General features: G+C 38.8%; 1 protein-coding gene across 1 annotated transcript; it reads left to right on the top strand.

The window, feature by feature from the left end:
• On the top strand, window positions 14,066-15,082 carry LOC107627208. Its single transcript, XM_016330061.1, has one exon. It carries the CDS (start codon window positions 14,066-14,068, stop codon window positions 15,080-15,082), a length of 1,017 nt encoding a protein of 338 aa, XP_016185547.1.

The following is a 15,483-nucleotide window of genomic DNA, read 5'->3' as shown; positions in this document are numbered from 1 at the left end:
CTAATAGAACTTTTCAAACAAGAAAAAGCCACGGCAGCTGAAAACAACAACAATGCCAACAATGCAAGGAAGGTGCTTGGTGACTTTACTGCACCTACTCCCGACTTCTATGGGAGAAGCATCTCAATCCCTGCCATTGGAGAAAACAACTTTGAGCTTAAGCCTCAATTAGTTTCTCTGATGCAACAGAATTGCAAGTTTCATGGACTTCCATTGGAAGATCCTCATTAGTTCTTAGCTGAATTCTTGCAAATCTGTGACACTGTCAAGACCAATGGGGTTGATCCCGAGGTCTACAAGCTTATGCTTTTTCCCTTTGCTGTAAGAGACAGAGCTAGAACATGGTTGGATTCACAACCTAAAGAAAGCCTGAACTCTTGGGAGAAGCTAGTCAATGCCTTCTTGGCAAAGTTTTTTTCACCTCAAAATTGAGCAAGCTTAGAGTGGAAGTCCAAACCTTCAGACAGAAGGAAGGTGAATCCCTCTATGAAGCCTGGGAAAGATACAAGCAATTGATCAGAAGGTGTCCTTTTGACATGCTTTCAGAATAGAGCATCATAGGTATTTTCTATGATGGTCTATCTGAACTGTCCAAGATGTCATTGGACAGCTCTGCTGGAGGATCTCTTCATCTGAAGAAGACGCCTACAAAAGCTCAGGAACTCATTGAAATGGTTTTAAATAACCAATTCATGTACACTTCTGAAAGGAAGCCTATGAATAATGGGACAAATCAGAAGGAAGGAGTTCTTGAGATTGATACTCTGAATGCCATATTGTCTCAGGAAGAGGTGAATTACATGGGAGAACCCTATGGAAACACCTATAATCCTTCATGGAGAAATTATCCAAACCTCTCATGGAAGGATCAACAGAGGCCTCAACAAGACTTCAACAACAATAATGGTGGAAGAAATAGGTTTAGCAATAGCAAGCCTTTTCCATCATCTTCTCAGCAACAGACAGAGAATTCTAAGAGCTATTATGACTTAGCAACCATAGTCTCTGATCTAATTAAAATCACTCAAAGTTTCATAACTGAAAAAAGGTCCTCCATTAGAAATTTGGAGGCACAAGTGGGTCAGCTGAGTAAGAAAGTTACTGAACTCCCTCCTAGTACTCTTCCAAACAATACAGAAGAGAATCCAAAAGAAGAGTGCAAGGCCATCACCATAACCCACATGGCCGAACCTGGAGAGGAGGAAGAGGCAGTGATTTCCACTGAGGAAGACCTCAATGGACGTCTACTGGCCTCCATGGAGTTCCCTAATGAGAAACCATGGGAATCTGAGGCTCATATTGAGACCATAGAGATTCTATTGAATCTACTTCTACCATTCATGAGCTATGATGAGTATTCTTCCTCTGAAGAGGATGAAGATGTTACTGAAGAACAAGTTGCTAAGTACCTTGGAGCAATCCTGAAGCTAAATGCCAAGCTATTTGGTAATGAGACTTGGGAGGATGAACCCCCATTGCTCATCAAAGAACTGGATGACTTAGCTAGGCAAAGATTACCTCTGAAGAGACAAGATCCTGGAAAGTTCTCAATACCTTGTACCATAGGCACCATGATCTTTGAAAAGGCTCTGTGTGACCTAAGGTCAAGCATAAACCTCATGCCTCTCTCTGTAATGGAGAAACTAGGAATTTTTGAGGTTCAAGCTGCAAGAATCTCATTAGAGATGGCAGACAATTCAAGGAAACAAGCTTATGAACTTGTAGAGGATGTCTTGGTAAAGGTTGAAGACCATTACATCCCTGCTGATTTCATAATACTAGAGACTGGGAAGTGTATGGATGAATCCATCATCCTTGACAGACCCTTCCTAGCCACAGCAAAAGCTGTGATTGATGTTGACAGAGGAGAATTGGTCCTTCAAGTGAATGAGGACTCCCTTATGTTTAAAGCTCAAGGATCTCCCTCTGTAATCATGGAGAAGAAGCATGAAATGCTTCTCTCAATGCAGAGTCAAGCAGAACCCCCACATTCAAACTCTAAGTTTGGTGTTGGGAGGCCATGCTCTAAGTATCTGTGAGGCTCCATAAGAGCCCACTGTCAAGCTATTGACATTAAAGAAGCGCTTGTTGGGAGGCAACCCAATTTTTACTTATCTATGTTAAATTTCTATTTTCTATTGTTATTTTATGTTTTCTGTAGGTTGATGATCATGTGAAGTCACAAAAACAACTGAAAAAGCAAAAACAGAATGAAAAATAGTATTAAAAATAGAGCACCCTGGAGGAGAAACTTACTAGCATTTAAACGCCAGTAAGGGTAGCAGAATGGGCGTTAAATGCCCAGTCTGGCACCATTCTAGGCATTTAACGCCAGAAAGGGGCACAGAGCTGGCGTTTAACGCCAAAAAAGGGCAAGAAGCTGGCGTTAAACGCTAGAAATGGGCAGCAACCTGGCGTTTAACACCAGGATTGGCAGAGAAGGGCATTTTGTATGGCACTTGGTACAGGGATGAAAAATCCTTGACACCTCAGGATCTATGGACCCCACAGGATCCCCACCAACCTCAACTCACTCTCTCTCTTCTTCACACCTTTTCATAATACCTCTTCCCCAAATACCCTTCACCAATTAACTCAATACCTCTTCCCTAAAAACCCCTCACCTATCAAACCCTACCCTGAACTAAGAAGGCATGACCTCAAGCCCATGGCTAGGGGATGGTTGGAGTTCATCCAACGCTCAATCATTCCTACTAGTAACCGGTCTGAGGTTACTATAGACCGAGCTATCATGATTCATAGCATCATGATTAGAGAGGAAGTAGAAGTTCATGAGGTTATATCCCAAGAACTCTACAAGGTGGCGGACAAGTCTTCTACTTTGGCAAGGTTAGCCTTCCTTCATCTTATTTGTCACCTTTGCAATTCAGCTGGAATTGACATAGAAGAAGACATCCTCATTGATGAGGACAAGCCCATAACTTAGAAAAGGATGGATCAAACAAGAGACCCCATTCATGGACAAGAGCATGAGGAAATTCTTCATCATGACATCCTTGAGATGCCTCAAGGGATGCATTTTCCTCCACAAAATTATTGGGAGCAAATTAACACCTCCCTAGGAGAATTAAGTTCCAATATGGGACAACTAAAGATGGAGCACCAAGAGCATTCCATCCTCCTCCATGAAATTAGAGAAGACCAAAGAACCATGAGAGAGGAGCAACAAAGGCAAGGAAGAGACATTGAGGAGCTCAAGCACTCCATAAGATCTTCAAGAGGAAGAACAAGCCGCCATCACTAAGGTAGACCCGTTCTTTAATTTCCTTGTTCTTTATTTTCTGTTTTTTGAATTTTTATGCTTTATGTTTATTTATGTTCGTGTCTTTATTACATGATCACTAATGTCTAAGTGTCTATGCCTTAAAGCTATGAAAATGAATCCATCACGTTTCTTAAATTGAAAATGTTTCTAATTGAAAAAGAAAAAGAAGTGCATGAATTTTGAATTTTAAAACAGTTTAGTTATTTTGGTGTGGTGGCAATACTTTTGTCTTTCTGAATGAATGCTTGAACAGTGCATTTTTTTTAATTTGTTGTTCATGAATGTTAAAATTGTTGGCTATTGAAAGAATGATGGAAAAGGAGAAATATTATTTGATAATCTGAAAAATCATAAAATTGATTCTTGAAGCAAGAAAAAGCAGTGAAAAGCTTGCAGAAAAAAATATATATGCAAAAAAAAAAGAAAGAGAGAAAAGAAAAAGAAAAAGCAAGCAGAAAAAGCCAATATCCCTTTAAACCAAAAGGCAAGGGTAAAATAAAAAGGATCCAAGGCTTTGAGCATCAGTGGATAGGAGGGCCCACAGGAATAAAATCCTAGCCTAAGTGGCTGAACCAATGATGGGATATTTTCGTAGAAAAACAAATTTCTCCAAAACACCCAGATCTAACCGGCAAGTGCACCGGGTCGCATCAAGTAATAATAACTCACGGGAGTGAGGTCGATCCCACAGGGATTGAAGGATTAAGCAATTTTAGTTTAGTGGTTGATTTAGTCAAGCGAATCAAGATTTGGTTGAGAGATTTGTGATTTGCAGAATTTAAATTGCATAGTAAGTAAAGGGAATGGGTAATTGGCATGAAATTAAAGAGAACAGAAAGTAAAGTGCTGAATCTTAAAGAGCAAGAAATTAAATGGCAGAAACTTAGAACGCAAGAAATGTAAATTGCAGAATCTTAAAGTGCAAGAAATGTAAATGGCTTGAATTGTAAAGGGAATTGGGAGTTGGATTTGCAGGAATTTAAACAAGGAAAAGTAAATTGCAACAAACAGAGAAGTAAAGGATGTCTTGAATCAAACTGGATCTTAAAACAGGAATGTAAATAAGCATGAAAATAGTAAACAGGGAATGGGAAATGGGAAATCCGGATCTCAGGACCCAAGAGACTAGAAAACCAAGTCTAGATCTCAATGCCTTCCTAGATCCAACAAGAACAATTGCAAAGGAAATGTAAATTGAAAAGGAAGTAGATGAAGAACAATTAACAGAAATTAAATTCAATAAGCAGTAAAAGAAACAGAGAGATCTTCGGATGAGATTGAAACAGAATTCCTTCAATTCTCCAACCCAAGATCCAAGACAATTTCAATTGAAATTGAAAGCAATAAAACTAAGAGGAAGAGAGTGGAATTCTCCTTCCCCGAAACTAAGAAATTAAAGATCACTCAATATCCAAAGCTCTCCGAAAACTATTATGAAAACTCCAAAAAGGAAAGCTCCCGAAAAACTTGAATTCTATCCTATTTATACACTTTCTTCAAATGATCTTCAAGCCTTGAGTTGGGCCTTTGCTCTTGGTGGAATTGGGTTGAGAGAGGCCTTGGTTGATTGCTCTTGGAGTTTGGAGAAGAACCAAAGTGAACCAATTGAACCGGGTTGAAGTTTTGCAAAAGCTTGAGTAAAAGTTGGAGCAAAAGTTAGGGTCTAACTTTTGGTCCAACTTTTCATATCAGCCCCCATATTTTGCTGATACCCACGTTGGTGCAAAAGTTAGGGGTCTAACTTTTGCTCCAACGTTGGCCTTCCTTAGTGCACTTATGACGCCAACGTTAGCCCAAAAGTTAGAGGCTAACGTTGGCGCAAACTTTTGCGCCCCCTTTGTGTTTTTCATGTGCCAACGTTAGCCCCTAACTTTTGGGCTAACGTTGGCACAAACTTTTGGTGCCCAGGGAGTGTTTTTCTCATGCCAACGTTAGCCACAAAGTTAGAGGCTAACGTTGACGCAAACTTTTGGTGCCCAGGGAGTAATTTTCATGTGCCAACGTTAGCCACAAAGTTAGGGGCTAACGTTGGCGCAAACTTTTGATGCCCAGGGAGTAATTTTCATGTGCCAACATTAGCCCAAAAGTTAGGGGCTAACGTTGGGGCTAACTTTTCACCCAAAAGTTTGTGCAAAAGTTTGAGGCTAACTTTTGGTTCAACTTTTTGCTTCCTGGTTCATTTTCACTTATTCCATTGTCCTCTCTTTACTCCTAGCCATTCCTTCTTGCTTCAACCTTTCTCCAAGCTTTCTTCCCCTATCATTAATCAACCAAACACATCAAAGCTATGCTCAAAATCATGAGATATTCATTCTTTCATAATATATGACAATTATAGCATAAAACCTCATGAAATAGCATGAATTCATACATGGTTGATTAAATCAAAGGAAACATGAAAATCTACCCAAATCAGCTTACTTGTAGCTTAAGAAAGTGCACAATTCAAGTGAAAACAAAAGAAAAAGACTAGTGAAACTAGGCTAAGATGACTTGTCATCAACCAAGCTGTCCCTAACCATGTGCTTGTGGTGTGAAGGTGTCAAGTGAAAATTTGAGACTAAGCGGTTAAAGTCGTGGTCCAAAACAAATAGAGTGTGCTTAAGAGCTCTGGACACCTCTAATTGGGGACTCTAGCAAAGCTAAAGTCATAATCTGAAAAAGGTTCATCCAGTTATATGTCTGTGGCATTTATGTATCCAGTGGTAATACTGGAAAATAAAATGCTTTGGGTCACGGCCAAGACTCATAAAGTAGCTGTGTTCAAGAATCAACATACTTAACTAGGAGAATCAATAACACTATCTAAATTCTGAGTTCCTATAGAGGCCAATCATTCTGAACTTCAAAAGGATAAAGTGAGATGCCAAAACTGTTCAAAAGCAAAAAGCTAAAAGCCCCACTCATCTAATCAAGACTGATCTTCATAGATGTTTTTGGAATTCATTGTATATTCTACTCTTTTTATCCTACTTGATTTTCAGTTACTTGGGGACAAGCAACAATTTAAGTTTGGGATTGTGATGAGCGAATAATTTATACGCTTTTTGGCATTGTTTTTAGTATCTTTTTATTATGTTTTAGTTAGTTTTTATTATGTTTTTATTAGTTTTTAAATAAAAATCACATTTCTGTTCTTTACTATGAGTTTGTGTATTTTTCTGTGATTTCAGGTATTTTCTGGCTAAAATTGAGGGACCTGAGTAAAAATCTGATTCAGAGGCTGAAAAAGGACTGCAGATGCTGTTGGATTCTGACCTCCCTACACTCGAAGTGGATTTTCTGGAGCTATAGATGCCCAATTGGCACACTCTTAATTGCGTTGCAAAGTAAACATCCTGGGCTTTCCAGAAATATATAATAGTTTATACTTTGCCCAAGATTTGATGGCCCAAACCGGCGTTCCAAGTCAGCATAGAAATTCTGGCGTCAAAACGCCAGAACTGGCATAAAAGCTGGTGTTTAACTCCAAGAAAAGTCTCTACATGTGAAAGCTTCAATGCTCAGCCCAAGCACACACCAAGTGGGCCTAGAAGAAGATTTCTGCATTAATTACTTATTTCTGTAACCCTAGGCTACCAGTTCTCTTTAAATAGGACCTTTTGCTATTGTATTTTAATCCATCTTTGACTAGTCTTATGCTATCTTAGACCTTTATGGGGGCTGGCCATTTGGCCATGCCTGGACCTTTTGTTCTTATGTATTCTCAACGGTGGAGTTTCTACACACCATAGATTAAGGTGTAGAGCTCTGCTGTTCTTCATGAATTAATGTAAAGTACTACTGTTTTTCTATTCAATTCACGCCTACTTCTTCTATAAGATATTCATTCGTTCTTCAAATTGATGAATGTGATGATCCGTGACATTCATCATCATTCTCACTTATGAACATCTGCCTGACAACCACCTCTATTCTACTAGCAATGGCTTGAATGCGTATCTCTTGGGTTTCTAATCTAAGATTGGAACCTTCGTGGTATAGGCTAGAATTATTGGCGGTCATTTTTGAGATCCGGAAAGTCTAAACCTTGTCTGTGGTATTCCGAGTAGGATCTGGGAAGGGATGACTATGACGAGCTTCAAACTCGTGATTGTTGGGCGTGTGACAGACGCAAAAGGATCAATGGATCCTATTCCAACATGATCGAGAACCGACAGATGATTAGCCGTGCGGTGACAGCGCATTTGGAACATTTTCACTGAGAGGACGGGAAGTAGCCATTGACAACGGTGATTCCCAATATAAAGCTTGCCATGGAAAGGAGTATGAATGGTTGGAAGAAGGCAATAGGAAAGCAGAGGTTCAGAAGGAACAAAGCATCTTCATACGCTTATCTGAAATTCCTACCAATGAATTACATAAGTATCTCTATCTTTATTCTATTTTATAATTATCAATTCTCCATAACCATTTGAATCTGCCTAACTGAGATTTACAAGATGACCATAGCTTGCTTCAAGCTGACAATCTCCGTGGGATCGACCCTTACCCACGTAAGGTATTACTTGGACGACCCAGTGCACTTGCTGGTTAGTTGTGCGGAATTGTGACAATGTGTGATTCACGTTTGAGAGCTCTAAGTCTTTGGCGCCGTTGTTGATGATCGCAAATTCGTGCACCAGTGCCCAGCCTTGTTTATTTCTTTTTGTTTCTTTCTCTTGCATTTTCTTTCTTTTATTTTGGACCTTTTTTATTTGTCAAGTCTCATGAAATGCAACTCAAGTTCATATCACAGAGTCATCCCAACATTCAGCCTTATTCATGAATCAACTAATAAACCAGCACATACCACCACATAACCTTATTCTGTCTCATATTAAACCAAACTTTTACTCTTTCTCTGTTTCATAGTAATTTTTCTTTTATTCAAGCATTAGGAACAAAGCATATAATTCAATTAAGATGGAAGTGAATCAAGCACTTAGAATAGCAAGCCATAATAGCCCGAAAACAAACAAACTAACAGACAGTAAATAAATCTAAGAAATACTAATCAACAGGGAACATTTGCACTTTCAATTAACATGTTAAAGCTAAAGTCAGTCAGAGAATAATACAACCTCTTGGAGTCTATTTGTTTCCTCTGTGTCATCATCATTGTTGGGTTCCATGTCCTTCCTTTGTCCATGATGAGGTATCTTTTCCTCCAAGAGATTGAATTACTTTCTACAAGAGATATTGAAGGTTGCTTGTTCCCGAAGCACTTGAGAAATAGTTAGCATGCATGTATGCTTGTGATTCTCTGAACCTAAGTTGGTGTGGGAACACCAAACTTAGTTACTTGCCTACTTCTATATGCAGCAGAATAAATACATGCATGAAACATCAAGTACTTTTTATTAAGAAAGCAAACTATGAACTAGGAAGTAGATATAAACTAGAAAATAAACTAAAAACTAGAAACATAACAATTATTAAGCAGTTTATCTGATTGTTTGGAGCCGATACTAGTCATGCTGAGGGTGTAATGTGTCCTTAATGAGATTTTTTTGGTGGAACACCAGACTTAACATCCAACATTCACCCCTTAATTATTTTGGTGTGCAACACCAAAGTTAGCTCTTTGCAATACAGAAAAATCTACTTAACTCCTTTATTGAAATAACTAAGAAATGGAAAAACTATTGACCTGTAGCTGATGACTTTCTTCTTCTTCTTCCAGTTTGTTAAGAGGAATGATCTCAATGGTAAAGAGGAGCCAGTCAGTGCCCCTTTTCTTGGCCTCTCCCCAGCAAGCTTCTTTTTTTTAATTACTTAATTGAGCTTTCTTGCTGGTGGTCCAGGGGTTGGATTACTTGTGGTTGACCTCTCCTTCTTCCTTGATATGCTTAATAGTTGCTGGGTCACAATCCTCTCTTCCGTGTTGTTGTTGGTAGCCTTCACTTCCTTGATATCAAGACATGGTTGCTGTGTGATTGTTGGAGTATTATCTTCATCAAAAGCCTTTTGAATTGGTGGTTCCATGAGCTCTTCCTCTATGTACTTCTCTGCTTTACTTGAGTTTGAATTCTCATGATTGATTTCCTCACTGTCTTGCTCTTTCACTTCCTCCTTTACATCCACCAATTGGTCTTCATCTTCCTTACTTAGTAGTTCTGAGTGTTTCCTTATGTTCTCCAAGTGTTCCTCCATCTTTTGGAGGAGAATTTCTTGTCTTCTCTAAGATTGTTCTTGCCTTTCTAATAATTCTCTGGACTTTTGAAGAGGATCCTCAGCTACTAGCTCAAAAGATGAAGGCTGAGGGAAATTTTGTGAATATGGATGTATTGTAGTGAGATTGTTTTGAGTGGTATGGAATGAATCTTATGAATTGTGGAATAAGTTTTGTGGTTGGTGGAATGAGTTGTATGGATCTTGGAGGAGACTTTGTGTTGAGGCATAATCAAGTAATGAAGAAATTTCAAATGAGGAACAAGAAGGTGAGGTTGGACAAGTTTGCATAAATAAATTGAAGGTTTGCTCAAGTGATGATGGCTCTTGATAAGAGGAGTATGAACTGTCATATGCTTTCTGGTTTTGATTCTCCCAAGCACAACTTAAAGAATTGTTGAATTCTGATGACAAGTCATCTTAGCCTAGTTTTACTAGTCTTCTTCTTTATTTTTGTTAGGTTTCATGCACTTTCTTGCATTGTAAGTAAGTAATTTGGAATGGATTTGCATGATTTCTTTGAATCAATCAACCACCATTTAATTGATACTAAATCATGAGGTTTAAGATAAATTTAATTGATATTTAAATGATTTGTAAACCTTGTGAATTTGGTGATACTTTGATTGGTTATTTTGATTACTTGTAGGTGAAGAAAAGAAGAAAATGAGAAAGCGTGGCCAAAGAAGCGTGGCCCAAGGAGGAGAAGAAGTGGCAAAAGAAACAAAGAGGCGTGGCACAATGAAGGAGGCAAGCCACAACACTTTACTGGGAGTATAACAAAGAACTAAGGAAGCAAGGCTTTATGCTATGCTCCCCTTGAGAGCGGAGCACAATTTGGAGCCAAGAAACAAAGGAGGGAAGGATGATGCTCCGCTCCCCTTAAGAGCATTATCGGGCTTCACTCACAAATAAATCCAAGGAAATAGTTTGCTAATGCTTGCTCCAAGGATCGAACTCATGAGCAAGGAGGAGTGGGGAGCGCTACTCACAAAGGAAAATAAGCCACACTTGGCAAAATTGCACTCAAAAGGATTTGAACCAAGCACCTCAAGGAAAAGAGGAGAGAAGGCGCTACAAGAAACCAAGGAAATTTGCATCAAAAAGCTCTCTCCAAGGTCTCGAACTTGGGACTTCTCCAAAGCAAAGGGAGAGCTACGCTCTCTACAAGAGCAGAGCCCTACTCCTTGGTGCAACACGCACAACTTGACACGGTTAGGAGCTTGGAGCGCGCAACTTAACAAGGCCATGAAGAAGTGATGCGTGCAAGACACCCCACACCAAGGCAACAATGCTCCGCTTCCCACAAGAGCGGAGTGCTATCCTGATTGCCCCACAGCCTTGGCACGCAACAAGGAGCTCCAACACAAGCCTCAATGCTCCGCTTCCCACAAGAGTAGAGCACTCCACTGGGAGCAATTTCTCTTGGGCTGAAAATTCAATTAAAAATTGAATTAAATTCAAATCTTCACCGAATTAAAAAACCACCCAAATTCTTAAATCCAGGAATAGAAAGTGTATAAATAGAAGCTAGTTTGATTTAGTTAAGGACTTTTGACCTTTTGCTTCTTGGAGAATTTTTCATTTTAGAATTTTTAGAGTTTTTACTTTGAATTTGGATCTTGGAGAATTTTGAAGGAGAATTGATCTCTCTTCTTCCTTGTTCTTGCCTGAGCACTCTTTACTTCTTGTCTTGGATCTTGGGTGAAGAATTGAAGAAATTCTGTTTCAATCTCACCTTGAGATCTCTTGTTTATTTTTCTGCATAATTCTAAGAAACTTTGATTTACATTTCAAATTCTGTTTACTGCTTCTTCTCTTCTACTACTTCTGCAACTTACTTTTCTATTTCTTTTACAATTGTTCTTGTTGGATCAAGGAAGGATTTGAGATCTAGACTTGTTTTCTAGTCTCTTCCACTCCTGAGATCTTTAATTTCTCTTTTAATTTCTACAATTGAGCTCCATTTACTTTCTGTTTTTAATTCTTCAAGCATTTTTACTCTTCTGTTTGAGATCCACTTAAATTCAATTCATCTTTTGCTCTTCTGTTTATTGCAATTTACTTCTGCTTGTTTAAATTCCTGCAATCCCAGCTCCCAAATTCCTCTTATAATTCAAGCAATTTACCTTTCTTGCACTTTAAGATTCAGTGATTTATATTTCTTGGAATCTAAGCTTCTGCAATTTAATTTACTTGTTCTTTAAAGTTCATCACTTTTACTTTCTATTCTCTTTAATTTACTGTAATTCTTCCCTCTCCCTTTACATTTCATGCAATTTAGCTTTTGTCAACTACAAACCACTCAAACCAATACTTGATTCGCTTGACTAAATCAACCACTAAACTAAAATTTCTCAATCCTTCAATCCCTGTGGGATCGACCTCACTCATGTGAGTTATTATTACTTGATGCGACCCGGTACACTTGCCGGTTAGTATATGTGTGTTTGGAAATTCGTTTTTCCACAAAAATACCATCAAGTTTTTGGCGCCGTTTCCGGAGATTGATTAAATTGACAATGATTAAGTGAAGTGGAGATCTAGATCAAGCACTTTTTCTTTTCTGTTTCTTTAATTTTTAACTAACACACTAACTGTTTGAATTTTTGCTTAAGCTAACTAAAATCTCATTCTAGCAATGGATTAAAGTTTTACTGTCCTTCTGTTTTGTGTGATTTTTATGTGTGGTTTGCATGTCAGGGACAAAAGGAGCTATACCCACCTTTTGTGAACAAGACGAAAGAACCCTCAGGAGTTTAAGAAGAGCTGAAAGAGGAAAAAACATTGTTGGAGAAGAGGATTCAGAAGAAGAGTTCCAAGATATGGAAGAACACTCAACAAACCTAACAAATCCACCAGGAAGAGCAGCCAATAACAACAACAATCCACTACAGAGAAGAGTTTTGGCTTCTTACACATTTGCAAATCCTAGACATGGTGGGAGTAGCATTCTTACCCAAAATATTAATGCAAATAACTTTAAATTAAAGCCACAACTCATCACCTTGGTTCAAAATAATTGTTCTTATGGAGGAGGACCACTTGAAGATCCAAACCAACACTTGTCTACTTTCTTGAGGATTTGTGACACTGTCAAAACCAATGGGGTGCATCCTGACAGCTACAAGCTATTGTTATTTCCATTTTCTCTCAGAGATAAAGCTACTCAATGGTTGGAATCTTTCCCAAGAGATAGCATCAACAACTGAGACGATCTAGTAAGCAAGTTCTTTGCCAAATTTTACTCACCTCAAAGGGTCATCAGGTTGAAAATTGAAGTACAAACATTCACACAAATGGACACTGAACCCATCTATGAGGCATGGGAGAGATACAAGGCTCTAATTAGGAAGTGCTCCCTGAAATGTTCAGTGACTGGGACAGATTGCAGAATTTTTATGAAGGGTTGACATTGAAATCTCAGGAGGCTCTTGATCATTTAGTAGGAGGTTCTCTACAATTGATGAAAACTGCAGAGGAAGCTCAAAATCTCATTGATATGGTGGCTAACAACCATTTTTTTTTGCTCACCAAAGGCAACGCCAACCATCACAAAGGAAAGGAATGATGGAGTTGGAAGGAGTGGACTCAATCTTAGCTCAAAACAAAATGATGCAGCAGCAAATTCAACAACAATTTGAGCAAATGGCCAAAAGGATTGATAGCCTCCAAGTTGCAGCAGTCAACACGAGCCAACCATCATCCACATGGGGGACAAATGAAGAAACTCAAGAGGATCAACAGCAAGAACAAGTCCAGTACATGCACAATCAAAATTCTGGGACAAATGAGATTTATGGTGACACTTACAACCCTTCATGGAAGAACCACCCCAACCTCAGATGGGGGGACAATCACAATCAAACTCAACAGCCATGGCAAAGAAACTCAAACCAAAACAGTTGGAAAAACACAAACCAAAATAACCATCAGAAAAACAACCAAAACACATACAGGAAACCACAAAACACTTACCCCAACTCCAACCATCATCCATCCACTAACCAAGCCACCAATCAAAATACTTACCCTCAACCCTCAATACCCCATAACCAACCAATCTCACAAGACTCTCATAGGATCACCAACTTGGAGCTCTTAATGGATAAAATGATGAAGCACCAAGAGATGACAACAAAGAACCAAGAAGCCTCCATGAAGAATATTGAAAGGCAGATTGGACAGCTTTCTCAGCAAATTACTATTCAGAGACCTTTGAGCTCACTCCCAAGTGACACCATTACTAATCCAAAGAAGGAATGCAAAGCTATACAACTAAGGAGTGGAAAGATCTTGATGAAGAATGAAGAAGCAACCAAGAAGCCAAAGGAAAACGATAAGAAACAAGGTGAGAAAGAGGAAGCCAATGATGAAGATGTAACAGCAAGCAAGCGAACTTCAAAGCAGGCTCAACAAAAGGAAGAAAAGCCAAAAATTTAAAGAAAAGGGACGAAAGCAATTGAAGAGCCAACTAAGGACCACAGGTAGGAAGTAAACTTCACACCTCCATTGCCATATCCCCAAAGGTTCAACAAGGAGACTAAGGACCAACACTTCCCTAAATTTCTTGAAATCTTCAAGAAATTAGAGATCAACATACCCCTGGCTGAGGCACTTGAGCAAATGCCCCTATATGCCAAGTTTTTGAAGGAACTTATTAATAAGAAGAGAAGCTGGCAAGAGAATGAAACCATACTGCTCACTGAAGAATGCAGAGCATTAATCCAGAAAGGACTTCCCCCTAAACTTGAAGATCCTGGAAGTTTCTTTCTACCTTGTGCCATGGGTAGTATGACCATCAACAAGGCAATGTGTGACTTAGAGGCTAGTATCAATCTGATGCCTTCCTCTCTAGTGAAAAAACTATGTATAGAAGAAGTGAAACCAGTACAAATGTCTTTAGAATTGGTGGACAAGTCAGTGATATGTCCCAAGGGTGTGATTGAGAACCTTCTAGTAAAGGTAGACAAATTCATATTCCCTGCTGATTTTGTGGTCTTAGATTCAGATGAGGATGACGGTGATTTCATTATACTAGAAAGACCATTCTTGGCCACTGCTAGGGCCATTATAGACGTAGAGAAAGGAGAGTTGACCCTCAGAATGCATGATGAAAGCGTCACCCTGAATGTATTTCCGGAAACACAGCTCATTGATGAAATGAAGGAGTGCATGGAAACTGACAAAGAAGACTCACAGTGGAAGGAAGGAGTCAGCAAGACGATCAGTAGTTACCTTCCAAAGCAAGAAATAGATAACACAGCAGGACAAAAAGAGAAAGAGATTGTGCAGAGTGATGAAGAAATTCAAGAAGACATTGAAATGTTAGCCACTAAGAAGAAAAGTCCCAAAGTAAAGCCCACTTGCCAGGAGAAGGCATCAACAAAAAGAGGGAAGAAAAACACGAACAAAACCAAAAAGGGTTGGAAGAACAAAAAGATTCCAACAGAGGGGTTCTCTAAGGGTGATGAAGTACAATTGATCTATCAACAATTGGGAGCAAGTCAACAAGCTGATGACTACTATACTGTCAACAAAATACTCTCACTAGAGCATGCCGAAAATGAACATCAAGGAACAAAGAAGAAGCTCACAGTCAGGGGGGATAAGCTGAGACACTACAGTCATCAACCACCATAAAAGAGGGGTCCAATGTCAAGCTAATGACAATAAAAGAGCGCTCCATGGAAGGCAACCCATGATTTAAGATTCTTGCTCATTTTTTAATTCAATAAATTATGATCATCTTAGCATGATTTTAAATTTTATTAGACATACTTGACAGATGCATACACTATTTTGAAATACATGCCAGACTTCTAAGTTTGGTGTGCTTGACAGCACACAAAAATCAGCTTTTCAAACATTCTTAGATCATATGCTTAGTCATTTAGACAAAATATATGACCAAACATTAAGTTTGGTGTCTGCATATGTACCAATCTTGAGAAGGATCAATTTTTGTTCATAAAATCAAAATCATGCATAGATGAATCATGCAGTGTTTCATTTTAGGAATGAATGTTAAAAAAAATGAATTA

The sequence above is a fragment of the Arachis ipaensis genome, chromosome B02 (assembly GCF_000816755.2).
Source record: "Arachis ipaensis cultivar K30076 chromosome B02, Araip1.1, whole genome shotgun sequence".
Taxonomy (NCBI): Eukaryota; Viridiplantae; Streptophyta; class Magnoliopsida; order Fabales; family Fabaceae; genus Arachis; species Arachis ipaensis.
Note: the sequence above shows the minus strand (reverse complement) of the source record. Positions and strands in the feature narration are given on the sequence as shown.

What these genes read in the sequence shown, in the direction of transcription:
- LOC107627208 (XM_016330061.1), top strand. Translation starts at nt 14,066, where the DNA reads ATGCCCCTATATGCCAAGTTTTTGAAGGAACTTATTAATAAGAAGAGA.